The sequence below is a fragment of the Hakea prostrata genome, chromosome 2 (assembly GCF_041222555.1).
Source record: "Hakea prostrata isolate BN-2017 chromosome 2, UWA_Hpros_2, whole genome shotgun sequence".
NCBI lineage: Eukaryota > Viridiplantae > Streptophyta > Magnoliopsida > Proteales > Proteaceae > Hakea > Hakea prostrata.
In genome coordinates, this window is record NC_142601.1 from 70,960,290 (window position 1) to 70,977,556 (window position 17,267).

The 17,267-nt window shown below is 38.9% G+C and overlaps 1 protein-coding gene across 1 annotated transcript in view; it reads left to right on the top strand.

The window, feature by feature from the left end:
• The window catches only part of RECQL2 (RECQ helicase L2), a 116,052-nt gene that overhangs the window by 15,146 nt on the left and 83,639 nt on the right, over nt 1–17,267 (top strand). The window contains exons 9-10 of the mRNA XM_089146496.1: nt 7,311–7,347; nt 7,435–7,468. Coding sequence (XP_089002622.1) covers nt 7,311–7,347; nt 7,435–7,468 — 71 coding nt within the window. The remainder of the gene's footprint in view (nt 1–7,310; nt 7,348–7,434; nt 7,469–17,267) is intronic.

The following is a 17,267-nucleotide window of genomic DNA, read 5'->3' on the forward strand; positions in this document are numbered from 1 at the left end:
GAATTTTATCTGAATTTTATAGATTCTATCTTAAGTCTATCAAATCTGAAGTTGATTCCCTGTGAAAGGTCCTATTTGGCTACTGTTTTGATCATTAAAAAACAAAAAATAATTTTTTTTTTTTTTTTTTTTTTTTTTTTTTTTTTTTTTGTTTTAAACCCCCCCCCTTTTTTTTTTTTCCAATTTCTCCCCCCCTTTTTTTCTTCTCGCCGCCCTCCACCCCCCCCCCCTCCCAACCAGAAAGTTTATTTTTTTTTTTATATTTAAAAATTAATGTCCCCGGGAAAAAGAGGCCTCGCCCCCCCCCCCCCCCTTGGTTGTTTTTTTCTCCTCTTCTTCTCCCCCCCCCCCCCCCCCCTCCAAACCCCCCCCCCCCCCCCCCCCCCCCCAAGCATATTGCAAAGTCTCATTTTGTTTTGCAATTTTGCCCTTGGGAAAAATGGGGGAAACACCAAATTTTGCCCCTTTTTTTTATATATTTCAACTCAAGTTTCTTGGGTTTTTAGGGTTTTTTTTGGCCTGGTTTTCAGTGACCAGCCTAATCCACTTTGCGAAAAATAACTTCGACATCGAGTTGGCCCACTGTTTATTTCCATGTCCATCCAAAAACTGTACAATATACATTTTAAAGAAAATTAGCTTAGGGAAGAAGGGTATACCTTAGAGAAGAAAAACTCCAAGGTCTGACTAAAACGAGGCCCGATCCATCAAATGCTCGTGTTTGCCAGCAAGATCCAACCAAGAACACGCAAAAGATGATGAAGATCCAACCCAAAAAAAAAAAACCAAAATCCATTAAGGGGGTGGAATTTCGCATTTTTGGAATCCTGGGTCGAAATGAAGCTTTTATTTGAATTTCGGTTGAATTTATTGCAATATTTTCATTATTTTGTGATATTTTCATGGTTGGTGAAATTTTGCCAACATATTGGTGAAACTTCTGCGAGATATTGACAACTCGCATATCGTTGCACCTTTCGTTTCGCCATATACCAAAATGAGTGAAATTCCTTGAAATTTTAGTGGAATTTCGTATAATTTTGAACGTTGCTTACAAGTAAGTACCACCACCCCCACCCCTTCCCAGCTCCCTTCTCCTTCTTCCCTAGCCCATGCAACCTCCCCCCGCCCCCCCCCTTTCTTCCTGTGGCAGCAGTATATCCCTTCCCCTTCAGTCCTAGATTCCCTAAACCTCTTATCTCCTCCCTTTCCCTCTAGGATTGCACCTTCCCTTCCCCTGCTTTTAGTTTCATTGTAGGCCTTCATCCATTAGGTTTTCAAATTTTTTGCAATTCATCTTCAACCTCTAGAAACCTAAACCCTAGTTTTACTAGAAACCCTAAAACTCCCAAATTCCCCAATGGAACTTCAAACCCTTCCATCTCCCACTCCTAACTACCTCTCCCTTTACCCTAGTTGTCTTTTCTAAGAGTCCTAACCCAAGTAGGATACTTCAAAATAGACCTAAACATATTAGAATTAACCTGAAACTATAAAACATTAATTACAGTCCCTCTCGTAGTCCTACTGAAACCCTAATACCCAATTCACAAGCCTTTAGGATTGCTCTAGAACTTGAGACGTTCATGAAGACTTTTCCTCAAAAGAAGAGCTTTCAGCCCAGAGAATCTAGTTTCCGAAGGTCTACCCCTAACACTACCAATTTTCAAAGACCCCCTGTTAATCCACAACATCCAATTGATAACAAGGGTAAAGGCATTTTGGGAACTCCCCCTGTGAAAGCTGGCCAACTCCAGTGTTTCAAATGCCAAGGATTTGGACATGTTGCTAGGGAATGCCCCAACAAAAATCAATATGTTGGAGGGCAAGACCATATGGATTTAGATCAGGATGACGATCAGGAGCCTGAGTATGAAGGCCATAGACTAGATGAGGACATATCTGATGAGGATCTTGATATGGTATATGGGTTTAAGCTTGGAGTTGTGTGTTGTATGGTATCACAACCCAAATATACTAATGATTGGTGACGGACTAATATTTTTATTACCTACACTTGCCATCAAGGTAAGAACTGCCGAGTCGCCATAGATAGTGGTAGCTGTATGAATGTAGTTGCTCATAGTGCTGTTTCCAAAATGAGGCTCAAACCAGAGGCTCATCCTAAACCGTACAAGGTTGCTTGGGTCGATTAGTCTACTATCCTTGTAACCCATAGGTGTTTAGTTCCCCTACATTTTGTTGGTTATGAGGACAGAGTGTGGTGAGATGTCCTAGAGATGGATGTTGCTCACATCATTCTAGGGAGACCCTGGTTATATGATAGGGATGTCAATACCTATGGGAAATCTAACATCTGTATCTTTGAATATAAAGGGAAAAAGATTCGATTGACCCCTAACGCCCCAAAAGAGTTTAAGGTTGTGGAGCATAAAGACAGTACTATCAAACAAACTTGCTCTAAAACACTTGGCATACTAAATCAGCAAGAATTTGAAGTTGAGTGTAAAGAGTCGGGAGTTGTTTATGCTCTAGTTGCCTCTCCAAGTAATCCAGATACACATCACACATCAGACAAATTTGTTAATGTTCCAAGAAAAGTGCAACCTTATTAGAGGAGTTTCGACAATCGTTTCCCGAGGACCTACCAGATGAATTACCACCGATGCGTGATGTCCAACACGTAATTGATTTAGTCCTGGGGTCCTTATTGCCAAACTTGCCCCATTATCGCATGAATCCCAAAGAACACGCTGAGTTGAAGTGGCAAGTAGATGAATTGCTTCAAAAGGGATTCATTAGGGAAAGTCTTAGCCCTTGTGCAGTACCTGCCCTACTCATGCCAAAGAAGGATGGTACTTGGCGTATGTGTGTAGATAGTCGAGCCATTAATAAGATCACCATTAAGTATAGGTTTCCCATACCTAGGCTTGATGACATGCTAGATATGATGGCTGGTTCATTAATCTTTTCCAAGATTGATCTTAAGAGTGGGTACCACCAGATTAGGGTTAGACCTGGGGATGAATGGAAGACGGCCTTTAAGACAAAGGATGGCCTCTTTGAATGGTTAGTTATGCCTTTTGGCTTAACTGACGCACGCAGCACGTTTATGAGAATAATGAATCAGGTGCTACAACCATTCAATGGCAAATTTTTGTGGTTTACTTTAATGACATCCTCATCTATAGTAAAACCCCGTCTTCCCATTTAGATCACTTGCATCAAGTTTTCCAAGTGCTTCAACGAGAAAACTTGTATGCCAATCTTAAGAAGTGCTCATTCATGAGTGATCAAGTCATTTTCTTAGGATATATTGTGTCAGCCCAGGGAGTATCTGCTGATCCTGAGAAAGTGAGAGCCATTGTTGAGTGGCCAGAACCGACTAACATCCATGAGGTGCGAAGCTTCCATGGCTTAGCCACCTTTTATAGGAGGTTTATCTACCGGTTTAGTACCATTATGTCTCCTATCACAGATTGCATGAAAAAGGAGTTTCAATGGACTAAAAGTGCTGAGAAGGCTTTTAAAGAGATTAAGAGGTTGATGACTGAGGCTCCAGTCCTGTGCCTTCCAGACTTCTCTAAAGTCTTCGAAGTTAATTGTGATACATCTGGCATTGGGATATGTGGTGTTCTTAGTCAAGAAGGACATCTTGTTGCATACTTTAGTGAGAACCTTAACGAAGCCAAGGAACGCTATTCCACTTATGACAAAGAGTTCTATGCGGTTGTCCAAGCCTTGCGCTATTGGCACCATTATATTTTACCGCAAGAATTTGTGTTATATTCTGATCACCAGGCCCTAAAATAGTTGAGTGCCCAAAAGAAGCTAAATCAAAGGCATGCCAAATGGGTTATATTTCTACAAGAGTACTTTGTACTCAAAACATCGACCTGGTGTTGAAAATACTGTTGTTCATGCATTAAGTCGGGTTAATATATACCTCCGCCACACAAATGCTACAAGTCGAAGCCAATGTGCTATTTCAAACAATGAGTGTTGAGGTTATAGGATTTGAGTGAATCAAGGGCCAGTACCCCACTTGCCTTGATTTTAGTGAGGTATTCACTTCCCTTAGTGGAGATCCTCCTATTAGCCGCTTAGATTACTTTCTAAGAGATGGTTTCCTTTTTAAAGGAACCAAACTATGCATTCCCAGGACCTCACTTCGAGATTTCTTGATCTGGGAATTGCATGCTGGGGGAGTTGCTGGTCACTTTGGTCGAGATAAGACAATTAGCCTAGTAGAGGACTGATTTTACTGGCCAGGACTCAAAAGAGATGTTGCTAGGGTAGTGAGTCAATGTAAGACATGTCTGACTGCTAAGCAACAGAAACATAACACAGGGTTGTATACTCCGTTGTGTGTACCACATGCTCCGTGGCAAGACCTTAGTATGGACTTTGTGCTTGGCCTTCCTAGGACTTTCAGAGGTCATGATTCTGTATTTGTGGTAGTAGACCGTTTCTTAAAGATGGCTCATTTCATTCCCTGTTCTAAGACATATGATGTATCAATTGTGGCTAAACTCTTCTTCCATGAGGTCGTCAAGTACCATGGGTTGCCTAATACCATAGTGTCCGATAGGGATGTTAAGTTCACTAGTCACTTTTGGCAGACTTTATGGAGAATGATGGGAACCAAACTCCGTTTCTCTTTTGCGTTTCACCCCCAAACCGATGGTTAGACCGAGGTTGTTAATAGAAGTCTAGGGAACTTGTTGCGTTGCCTTATAGGAGAGTACCTTACCAGTTGGGATCGGGTCCTTACCCAAGCTGAGTTTGCCTATAATAGCTCTAAGATCCGAACCGCTGGTCTTTCACCTTTTGAGGTTTGTCTAGGATACCCGCCTAAGGCTTCTATAGACCTTATTCCAGCTGTGTCCAGCTCTAGGACTTCCCCATCAGCCGAGTCTTTTGCGCTGCACATATCTGATTTACATGCAAGTATAAGACAGCGAATAACACTGAGTAATGATCAATATAAGTCCAAAGCTGATGTGCATCGACGACTGCAAGAGTTTTAAGAAAGACATATGGTGATGGTTAGGATCAGACTGCAACGTTTCACTAAAGGTAAAGCAAGCAAGCTACATGCTCGTAGTGCAGGACCATTCGAGATTCTGAAGAAAATAGGAGCTATGCCTATGTTCTTCATCTGCCAACTAACATGGGGATCAACAATATTTTCAATGTGGAGGACCTTATTCCCTTCCATGGCACTCCTGCTACTGCATCTTTCTATCTAGATGACCTTGACACCCTTCCCTTTGTTTTTTATGACCCTGTTGGTAAGACCCCTTCACTCCCTACTACTTCAGTACCACCTATGCCTAAATTTCACAACAGAGTTGAGATAGTTGAAGAGATCCTTGATGAGAGAGTTATAACTACAAAAGAGGGAGGTTACAGAGAATTCCTAGTTAAGTGGCGGGGACATCCTGAGATCGACAACACTTGGATCACGATGGCGGAGCTACAACGACTTGACCCAGACATGCTAGAGTACTACCAGAGCCTTTATTCACTGGAGCTGAATTCTTCAAAGTTGGGGAGAGTTGATGAGGACATCAGTGAGCAGTTCCAAGTTTACCGGCACCACCGACGTAGAGATCATCCCACGACAGGATCTATGTGGATAGATGATGAGTTCGGAGGTTATCGGATTGCTAGAATCCTATGGTTTGATGAGAAACACTGTTCATAGGCAGTTTGTCATGTTATTTTCCTTAGTCTTAGTGGGTTGGGTAGTAGTTTACTATTGAAATATTTTAATTTCATGTTTGAGTCTTTATGGGTTGGGCCTAGAGTCTATTTTGGCCCAATTTTGAATTATTTTGGGTTTGGGTTATATTTACAGCTTAAGTTGGGGTTATTTTGGGAATTAAACATGTAGGGTTGAGAGGGATCAATTTTTGTATGTAAACCTTGTATGGAATTCGTTTTTGGCAATGAATGAATGAATAAAAAAATTATAAAAGAAGCTCACGCTGCTCTCTCTCTCTCTTGATGGAACTAGCTCTTCCCCCTCACTCCAGGTAATCTCTCTCTCCTCCTTTCACCCTTGTTTCCCACTAGAAAAATTCCCCTTGCTCTCCTCTACAAATATCTACTCTTTTTTTTTTTTTTTTTTTTAATTTTTAATTTTTTCTAAAAAAAGACCTAGTTTCTTTCCTGGAAATCTTCTTCTTCCCCAAACCCCACGGTTGTTCTTTTTTTTCTTGTAGAAAAAAATCTTTGTTTTTTTTTTCCTTCCCTCTTTCCCTTATACGGCAGTCTAGTTTTCTTTTGTCAGTCTCCCTTCCTTTCTCTTTGTTTCTTTTCTTTCTCTCCCTCTCTCTTATCACCTACTCTCTTTCCTAGGATACACCATTACTTCAAAATATATTTTTCTCCTTTCCTAGGATTCCACCACTACCTCAAAATATTTTTTCTTTCTCTTATTTCTGTTCCTAAATGCTTTCTAACCTAGTTTTGTGGCTAGGATCAGCAGGTAACATTATCTCTCCCTAAATATTTCTCATTTGTTCTTTGGCAGTAGTTTTGTTTAAAACAAAAACTTCCTAAGACTTCCTTTACATTGTTAATTGTTGAATTCCTTGTTAGAAATCTGATATTGATTAGGACAGCTCTATTTTCTTTAAGTTTCTTAATACCCTTGCATTCAATTTAGTGTTATGGTGCCAAGATCCCCATCCCCTTGTTTCCCTATTGATTCTTGTTTAGTTGTGCTTACCAGTAGGACTTATATGTTTATTTCTCTACTTTAACTGTCTTACATGCATGATTAATCAAAACTCAAGTGCTGCAAATTCCTTTCATTACTATCTATTAAGAATAGGTGTCTAATTCTAAGAGTCTAGTAGCCCACTTTGCAGGTCCCCTAGTTTCTAGTGTTTCTCCTAAATCACTTTATTTATAAATTCTGGGACTAGAAAAGTCTCCTAATCCTGATTATATAAAGTTTCCTAAAACTAATTACATATTGTGGAAGGAAAAAGTGAAATAGAAGGTCAATATTGAGCCCATGCTGAATCCTTGTCAACCAAGTAACCAAAGATAGAAACCCAGGCTAAAATAAAAAGTAAAATATTAGCAGTTCAATTTGCAAATGTTTCCTTGAGAGTTGCTTAGGTGGCTTGTGATTATTGTTGTTGCATGATTCCATCTAGGTTACTAAATGTATGGTTTTGAATCTTTTGATCACTGATCAGGAAGAAAATGTATAATGTGTCTTAGCTTAATTAGCAGGTGGCTCCTGGGCTGTCCTGAGTTGGTTATTGTCCAATTACTTTGGAGCATTTGTTGCATTGAACCTACAGCTAATTGTTCTCGTTGAATGACAGGTGGAGTGATAACAAGTTGCAGGTTATAGTTTGTACGGTAGGTATAATTGTCGTAGTCTTACACTTGTACGTTAAATTGTTGCAAAGCAGTTGTGCATTTGTAACAGCATTGATTATGATGCAGGTGGCATTTGGTATGGGAATCAATAAGCCTGATGGTGAGTGGTCTCTCTTTGATATCTACAATGGTATAATTTATTAGAATATAAATCAGAATACTATGAACAACTGTATGGAGTTCCTTTTGTGCGACTTTTATATGATAATCATGGGTAGAGAACTTGCTGAGATCTTGGTAATGTCTCAGATTTTGGAGATACTGAGATGAAATCCTAGATTTCCGCAACTCGACTGAGATCTCTGTTATATTTGGGATTTCATGGTAATATCTCGTAAATTATCGTCATATCTTGGCTCTCTGTCAGATATTGGTACATCTTGGAATCTTACTATAATTATATGCTTCCTACCCTTATCCGGCCTTGCCTTTAACACCCCCCTCCCGAAAAAAAAATAATTCCCAGCTTGGCAAGATCTGGGTCCAACTCAGGTTTTTGGACCATTGAGTTGGCCTTGAGATCGAGTTTTTGAACCTTAATGATAATGGCTGTACGAACAATAGTTCATAACGTACTACACTAGGAAATTGCAAATTATGTTAATCTGTAACGGAGAAGAGAAGAGATGAAGAGCTGAAGAAGAAGAGAAGAAGTTTAGGTGTTTCAGTGTATTGAGTATCGTAGAGAATGAACTAGAGGAAACATAAGTATTGGTAGGGAAACATAGAGGACCAAAATGACCTTATCTACAATTCTACATTAGTTAACAAGTTAGTTTTGCCATTGCTCTATGTTAGTAACCTGCTAATCCAATACCAGAAAATATGAATTACAACAAGAAACTAAAAGATAACACTGGTTTTGATGGTGCCAGTCACCCCCTACGACATAAAATGCTGTCCTCAGCCAAAGGCTGCCTAAACCTCACATAAAATTACCCATAACATTTCCTCACACCTTCCCCCCTGCCCCCCCCGGTAACCAACCAACCAGTAGTTTTTATGATATGATATATCCTCCATGTGGCATCCTCCTAGGGTCCTTATATTTGTGCCCCCTTGAATTTCACTTTGTCCTTAAGGTGAAGTAGGATAAGAAGCTTGGTCTTCACATGCTTGCTGCACAGCCATGCTCCTTTCCTGGCCTAAAAAACTGTAGCCTCCACAAGTTTCTCCATGTTCAAGTGAGGAAGAACTTTTGGATGAGAGGTGCCTGGTGAGCCAAAGCCACTATTTCTGTGGGCTTCAAATCAAAGGCACCAAAGCTACAGAGTTGTTCTATGCCTTCAACACCCATTGTAAATCAGATGACTGCAAAATCACATGCTTAGGAACAACAAATCAAAGCAAGTATGGCATGAGAATAATAATAATGGCTATCTCCTCAAATAACATAATCCCAGTGAACTGGAATGATGCTGCAAACTCCAGGGAATTTGGATAGCCGAAATCTTTTAGTATGTTCAGAGGTTTTGGATTCCTATCAGCCATTGCTTGTTGATTACCACTTGATGGACGCCTTTTTCTCTTTGGAGCTCCTGGTTCAGGGTTTGCAATCAGCAGGATTTCCTTTTTCTTCTTTAGTAGCATTGACCTCAGTTCTTTGCTCTCCCCAGGATCTCCAGCATTAGAAACAACCATTTCATGCAAAGCTAGAGACTCTTTTGTGAGGTCATTAACGCCCATCAACTGTAAATTTGCAGTTAATCTTCTAAGCACAGCTGGATCATGTCTGTATCATTGCTGTTTCGGTGAGAGAAGGCAGCTTCACCAATTAGCATTGGAGTCTGCTTGTAATTGGCGAAACAACACTGATTGTTGACCATGAAATAAATTTCGATTGAAACTTCAATCGAAATGCCTGCAAAATTTGAAAAAAAAATGAAATTCAAAAAATTTTGTATGTTCCAACTTTTATTTCCTTGGTTTTTGTTGAAGTATATACACTTGGGATATTTACTGTTCACGACACTATTCACGTGAACAGTAAAATCTGTTTTTTACTGTTCGCGTGAACAGTAACTTTGTTTGTATGTTTACGTGAACAGTATTATGCTATTGATGTTATTCTACTTTCTATTTCTAATGTTGGAGTCTTGTTACATAAGTTTTGGGAATTTTTAGAAAACATAGTTTCTATTTTGGTAGTAGTTTCTATTTTCAGAACTTTCTATTTTTAGAGGTAGGAAGTTACTAAAGTTGTAATATTTTGTTTCCTTTTTCTAGAGGACAATTACTTGTCTCTCAAGTTGTATTAGATTCATTAGAAGCTATAAATAAAAGGGCTCTATGATTTTAGACTCTTAAGCAAGAATCACAGGCCTCTTCTACTTGTTCTTCATCTCTCTTCTCTTCTTCTTCTTCTCTCTTTTCTTTGTTCTAGTTCAGCTGTTGTTTTGATTATTTAATGCTTGTTTTCTAACATGGCATCAGAGCAAGTTTAATCAACCTAGGGATTGTTTTCTCTCTCTTGGCTGCCTAGTTTTATTTATTTATTTATTTATTTATTTTTTTTCCGTTTTTCTTATCTAAGGTAGCCCCAACATTCGCTGCAGTAATTGTGAATGGCTGTCCTTCTTCTTTGACTTTTGAAGCACCAAGTATCTATATATTAATACTACAAAAAGGCCCCAAGCTTTCTGGGGATATACCTACCTATTTGATTCAACTGAGGCTGCTACTACCTTGTTTTTTTTTGGGCAAATCTGAAGTTCAATCTGCACTATACTGATCTCTTGGGATTCCTCTTGATTCTTGCGAAGATATGCCCATAATTCGGATTGCAAGACCTAAGTATTGTCTTGCATTGTTTGCGCTATAAGTTCTGCTGCAAGTCGTATACTAGAACCCCTGTTTCCTTGAATTTCTTTGTTCTGAAAAATTCTGCTGCTACTATCTTGCTTTACTACCACTTCTATTGTTTATTTCAGAATCAAGTTTAGCCTTCTTTTTATCTAATACTTCTACGAAGACCTAGAGGACTACTTTTTCATCATATCAAGATCTGTTAGAGTTTCAAATCTAGCACAAGTTTGCTGCTATGGTTCGAGATCTGATATTATCTGCTACTGCAGCAACTGTTATTGCACTTCTTCTGAGTGGATTGCTGTAACGACTACTGCAATTTTGAGATTCCAAGCTGGTTCAATATATTTTTTTTTCCTGACCTAATTTGCTCCTGCCTAAGGGTTAGCGGTGGTCCAAAAATTTTTCCCCCTTGGTGCACAAGACTTTGTCCTGTGAGACGATTTTCTGCTGCTTGATCAACTTTATTGGTGAATAATACACTGCTCTGTGGCTGCTACTTTTCCTTCTTGGGTTTCTTTTGTGTTCATACTTAAGATGCTTGTCACTGGTCATCATTAATTGTCCACTTGTAATGCTACACGTGAGGGGGAGAATGGTACCTTATTCTATATCTACTCAAGATGTGTTGATGGATATTATTTGTGAAGATCTTTGCCCTCAACTTATAGCATTCTACAACAATATCATTACCTATCTTTACATATATTGCCCTTTTACCTACCTATTTGATCTGTAGTAACCCATACTACCTTACCTACTTGGTCTGCGGTTACTGTCTTTTACCTTACCTACTTGGTCCGCAGTAACCCATACTGTCTTTTACCTTATCTATTTGGTCCACAGTAACTCATACTGTCTTTTACTCCTTACCTACTTGGTCCACAATAACCCATACTGTCTTTTACCTTACCTACTTGGTCCGCAGTAACCCATACTGTCCCATACTACCTTACCTACTTGGTCCACAGTAACCTATACTGTCTTTTACCTACCTACTTGGTCCACAGTAATCAATATTGCCTTTTACCTACCTATACTTTGTCTATTACTTGCCTTCTTGTGAAGCATTTATATGGACATTAGAGTTGTAATTTTGAAGATTTAGTATGGATATTTCTCCCTACTACCAGCATTATATGGACAGTATCTTTGATCCTGTTATACTTATGGACTTTGTTCGTCTTCAACATCGTCGATTGTTCTTATTATTGGATGGTTCTATTGACATGAAGAATTAAAGTTTTTTTTTAAGTTGGTGATGATTATCTCTTGGGTGAAGTTTTCTCAGTGTTTATTGACGTTTACCATTGCTACACGATTCAAGATTGGTGCTACTTTTCAAGTATATTCTTATTGTGCAAGCTGAAGTTTTCTTTGTGTACACTCCAGCTTGAGGGGGAGTGTTGAAGTGTATACACTTGGGATATTTACTGTTCACGACACTATTCACGTGAACAGTAAAAATCTGTTTTTACTGTTCACAGTACTGTTCACGTGAACAATATTATGCTATTGATGTTATTCTACTTTCTATTTCTAATGTTGGAGTCTTGCTACATAAGTTTTGGGAATTTGTAGAAAGCATAGTTTCTATTTTGGTGGTAGTTTCTATTTTCAGAACTTTCTATTTTTAGAGGTAGGAAGTTATTAAAGTTGTAATTTTTTGTTTCCTTTTTCTAGAGGACAATTACTTGTCTCTCAAGTTGTATTAGATTCATTAGAAGCTATAAATAAAAGGGCTCTGTGATTCTAGACTCTTAAGCAAGAATCACAGGCCTCTTCTACTTGTTCTTCATCTCTCTTCTCTTCTTCTTCTTCTTCTTCTCTCTTTTCTTTGTTCTAGTTCAGCTGTTGTTTTGATTATTTAATGCTTGTTTTCTAACAGTTTTTGTTGATTCCTAACCCATTTTCAACGACTTTCCACAACTCCTTTACCTTCAAACACCTCTTTTACCTTCAAAAACCTCTTAAGTGACAACAACTGCAAAGGAAATGCTGTTGGCAAGAGAATGTTAAGCATAAGCCATACCCAACAATTCCAAACTTCTCATTTTTTGTTGTTGTTTTGTTCATGCCTTAAAGGATCTTGTATTGCTTTGAAATTAATATATGTTTAGTCTAGGACTATGATCTATGATTGTGTGTTGTTACACTTATTTTTTGATTATTGCTACTATTTTTTAAATTTTATACTTTTGAAAAAATACATATGTATACATGATATATTGGCTTGAACTTAATATATGTGAGACATCATCACTTGATCTAGTTGGTCATTGTATGTTGTTGACTTGTTGTATATGTAACCATTCTATTAAACAATTCATGCATGCTGATGATTCTATGCTTGTGTGCATTATAGTTTGTACTTGTTCGAACCTGCCATTTGTTATTATACTTGAATGATAAATTTTCAGTGGTTTTTTGGGCAAGGTACTAGTTCCATTGTACTTATTATGCTTTAAATAGGTAGGAGTCAAGAAATCAGATGAAATGGAGGTCATATTAGGCCCAAAACGTGCAGAATTTCAAAAAAGTTACTAGGTTTTGACTGAATTTTGGTAGAAACCTGGAGATTTTGGTTTTTGCTTGGTAGGTTTTGACCAAATTTGTATCATGTTGTTGACGTTTTGGTCGATTTTCTCCTGCCTTCGTCATGTTGCAAGTTATAGCTCCACAAGTTTTGAGTTGAAGGTAGAAGAAAGGGGAATAGTAACTTCCTCAAAATGCCTTTGTTTCTTACCTTTTATTAATGGCCCATAAGTGTTTTGGGCTGGTTGTGTGTTACCTAACACACTTTTTGGGCTAGGCCTATTAATCCACTTTAAAAAACATTTGCGAGATTTCAAGGTTTGGTCCTAATCCACTATACTTACGGGGTGTTAGTTGAGTCCCTTGAGGCCCCTTTCTTGGTTCAATTCCTTGGGCTAGTTACTTGGTTCGGCCCATGTTGAGGAGTGTAACTAACCCAAACTTGACCTGGTACCCAACTGTGGGGTCCTCCCCTTTCTTCTTCCTCCTCTTCTTGTGCGACACTCACCCCATTGTTGTAAACACTAACCGCCTCCTCTATTTTTGTTGTTGTGCCTAGAGCAACCACTTTCCTTTGGATGAAAGAAATGGGTTGTGGGTAGAGCAAATCCTGGAGAACCCTCTTGGAAACGCCCCCACATCATGACATGGTTCCTCTAGTTCTGGTGTTGCAACCGACCACCTCGTCTCGCTGTTTTCTCCGCTGCGATCCCCCAAAGAGGGTTTGCTGGCACTTACATCACCCACTTGATCTCCACTCTGGGCTGATGACATTTCTTCCTTTGAACATGAATGGAATCTTGCCCTCCAACTCAGCTGATTCTAGATTTCCCATCACATAAAATTGAAGTGCCAAAATCCGTTTTTGTTGCCCAATAACCGTTGTTCAGTCTCTTCTTCCCGTTGCCTCTTTTTGTCTCTCTTGCTTTACTCCTTTTTCATATTTACTCTTGTCATCCTCTTGGTCTGGTTTTTCTTGATCAACCTTCTCCTCCTACTTGAGCCTTTGCTTTGTCTTCTATTGTATGGGATTTGTTCAGCTCCCCCGTTTCCACTGTTGTCACCTTTTACCTATGGGATTTACTCTACCTTAGTCTCTAGTCTCTAATGGCAGTTCTTTGTCGGTGACAATGGTCTCTTTCTAGTGCTCTGAGTCCCCACTTGTCAGTGTAGTCTTCCTATCATTGAAATCGTGTTGCAGGGCCTCCTTGAAGCTTGCCCAATCAAACTCCGGCCATTTTCTAATCCAATGCATCCCCTTCCAGGTGTTGCAAAGCCACACTCAATCGGTAATCATACTCAACCTCATGTTGCAAACAAAAAGGTGTAATCTTCATAAGCCATGCATTCACACACTCTTTACCGGATAACTTGGAAAATCCAGTACCCATCTTCCTTCCTTCGAATCCAAACGTGCTCTGTCACCAATTTGTTAGGAACCTGCTCATCCGATACCAGAAGTATGAATTACAGCAAGAAACCAAAAGATAAGACATGTTTCGTTGGTGCCAGTCAGCTCCTACAGCATACAATACTTCCCTCAGCCAAAGGCTACCCAAACCTCACATAAAATGGCTAGTAACCTTTCCTTCCTTTTATAACAAACAACAACAACAACAACAACAACAACAACAACAACAACAATAAGCCTTGTCCCAACTAAATGGGGTCGGCTACATGGATTCTTGCCCTCCAATCAGTTCTGTTCGAGGCCATGCTAGATACAAGGCCTAAGCTATACATATCCTTTCTCACCACTTCTCCTAAGGTTATCTTAGGTCTACCCCTAGCTCTTCTAGTTCCTTCAATATGGATTATATCACTTCTCCGTATAGGAGCATTTATAGGTCTCCATTGAACGTGGCCGTGCCACCTCAAACGACTTTCTCTAAGCTTATCACTTATGGGAGCAACTCCCAGCCCAACTCTAATATGATCGTTTCTTATCTTATCCATCCTAGTTTTGCCACTCATCCATCTTAGCATCCTCATTTCTGCTACACTGAGTTTATCTATATGATTCTTTTTAACACCCCAACACTCTGCACCGTACATCATAGTTGGTTGAACAACGGTCCTATAAAATTTTCCTTTAAGCTTTAATGGAATACGCCGATCACATAAGACCCCGGACGCACCTCTCCACTTCATCCACCCTATTTTAATTCTTTGGGAAACCTCATCTTCCAAATCACCTCTTTTACTTATGATTGAACCTAGGTACCTAAAACAATCACTCTGAGAAATCTCTTTATCGTCAAGTATCACCACCTCATCATCTGGTCGATCATGACTAAAGTTACAAACTAAATATTCTGTCTTCGATCTACTAAGTTTAAAGCCTTTTGATTCCAAAGCTAATCTCCATGATTCTAATTTGGTATTTCAATCAACACAATATCATCCGCAAAAAGCATACACCAGGGGACCTCATCTTGAATTTCTTTGGTTAATTCATCCATTACCAGTGCAAATAGATATGGGCTTAAAGTTGACCCTTGATGTAGCCCAACTGTTATCGGGAATTCATTACTTTGTCCCCCCACTGTTCTAACACTAGTCACCGAACCATCATACATATCCTTAACTATATCTATATATTTACTTGCAACACTTCTTTTCTCTAGTACTTGCCAAATTAACGCTCTAGGGACTCTATCATAAGCTTTTTCTAGGTCAATAAATACCATATGAAGATCTTTCCTACATTCTCTATACCTTTCCATAAGTCTCCTAATTAAGTAAATAGCCTCCGTTGTAGATCTTCCGGCATAAACCCAAATTGGTTCTCCGTAACTTGTAGTTAAGTGTCTCAAACGGGTTTCAATTATTCTCTCCCATAATTTCATCGTATGGCTCATCAATTTAATGCCCCTATAGTTATTACAACTTTGAATATCTCCTTTATTTTTGTAAATTGGAACCACAACACTTCTCCTCCAATCATCGGCATTTTCCCCTGTGCTCATAATCTTATTAAACAACTTAGTCAACCAAACTAGTCCATGGGTTCCTAAGCTCTTCCATACTTCAATTGGGATTTCATCAGGACCTTGTGTCTTGCCGAGTTTCATCCTCCTTAAAGCTTCTTTTATTTCGGACATCGAAATTCTACGTATATAAGTTCGGACCTTGGTGCCTTGGTGAAAAGTGTAATCGTCCGAAACATAAGTGCTTGAAGAATGCTCATTTAGTAAACTAGAGAAATAGGTTTCCCATCTTTTCTTAATATCCTCCTCACAAACTAATACTTTACCATCTCCATTTTTAATACATCTAACATGGTCAAGATCTCTACTCTTCCTATCCCTCATCTTAGCTATCTTATAAATAGATTTTTCCCCTTCCTTTGTGCCCAATTTATTATACAACTCTTCATATTTCCTTTCCCTTGCTTTTCCTGCAATTTTCTTAGCTTCATTTCTATCCAACCTATACCTATGAAGATCCTCAACATCTTTAGTTCTTTGCCATGCCTTAAAACTAGCTTTTTTATTCCTAATGGCAACTTGAACCTCACTATCCCACCACCACGTCTCTCTATAAGAATGAGTCTTTCCTTTTGATTCACCTAGAACATCTTTAGCCACCTTCTTAATACACATAGCCATCTCATTCCACATTGCATTGGTATCCCCTTTAAAATCCCATTTTCCTTGTTTGACTATTTCATTAATGAAGGATTTAGAGTACTCTCCTTTCAAATTCCACCATCTTATTATGGGATAGTTTACCTTGGACCTTTTATGTGTTCTTGGGACTAAGCACATATCCAAGACCACAAGTCTATGTTGTGCGATTAAGCTTTCCCCGGTATCACCTTGCAATCCTTGCACAACAATCTATCAGTCCTTCTAGTTAGGGAGAAATCTATTTGGCTTCTATGCTGTCCACTTTTGAAAGTAATTAAATGTTCATCTCTCTTTTTGAAGTAAGTATTTAATATAGATAGATCAAAAGCAGTAGCAAAATCCAAAATTGAAATCCCCTCCTCATTCCTTTCTCCAAAACCATATCCTCCATGAACACTCTCATATCCTCTTTGATCTTTTCCAATATGTCCATTTAAATCACCTCCTATGATAATCTTTTCTCCTTGACGAATTCCTTGCATTAATCCATCCATACTTTCCCAAAATTCTAGCTTTAGACTTTCATCTAATCCTACTTGAGGTGCATATGCACAAATTATATTTATGCATTCTTTCTCCATTACCAGCTTGATAGCAATAATCCTATCACCCACTCTTTTAACATCCACCACATCATTTTTTAAATCTTTATCCACTATTATACCCACTCCATTTTTATTTGTTTTATCCCCAGTATACTAAAGTTTAAAGTCATCCAACTCTTTGGCTTTTTTACCCCTCCATCTAGTCTCTTGGATGCAAGCTACATTAATCCTTCTTCTCCTCATAACATCAATCAATTCTAAGCTCTTACCAGTTAAAGATCCTATGTTCCAAGATGCCAATCTAATCCTACGCTTATGGACTAGCTTCTTTACCCGCACTCGTCCACGGCGCGGGAACCCTTGCCTACTTATCACCGCATCC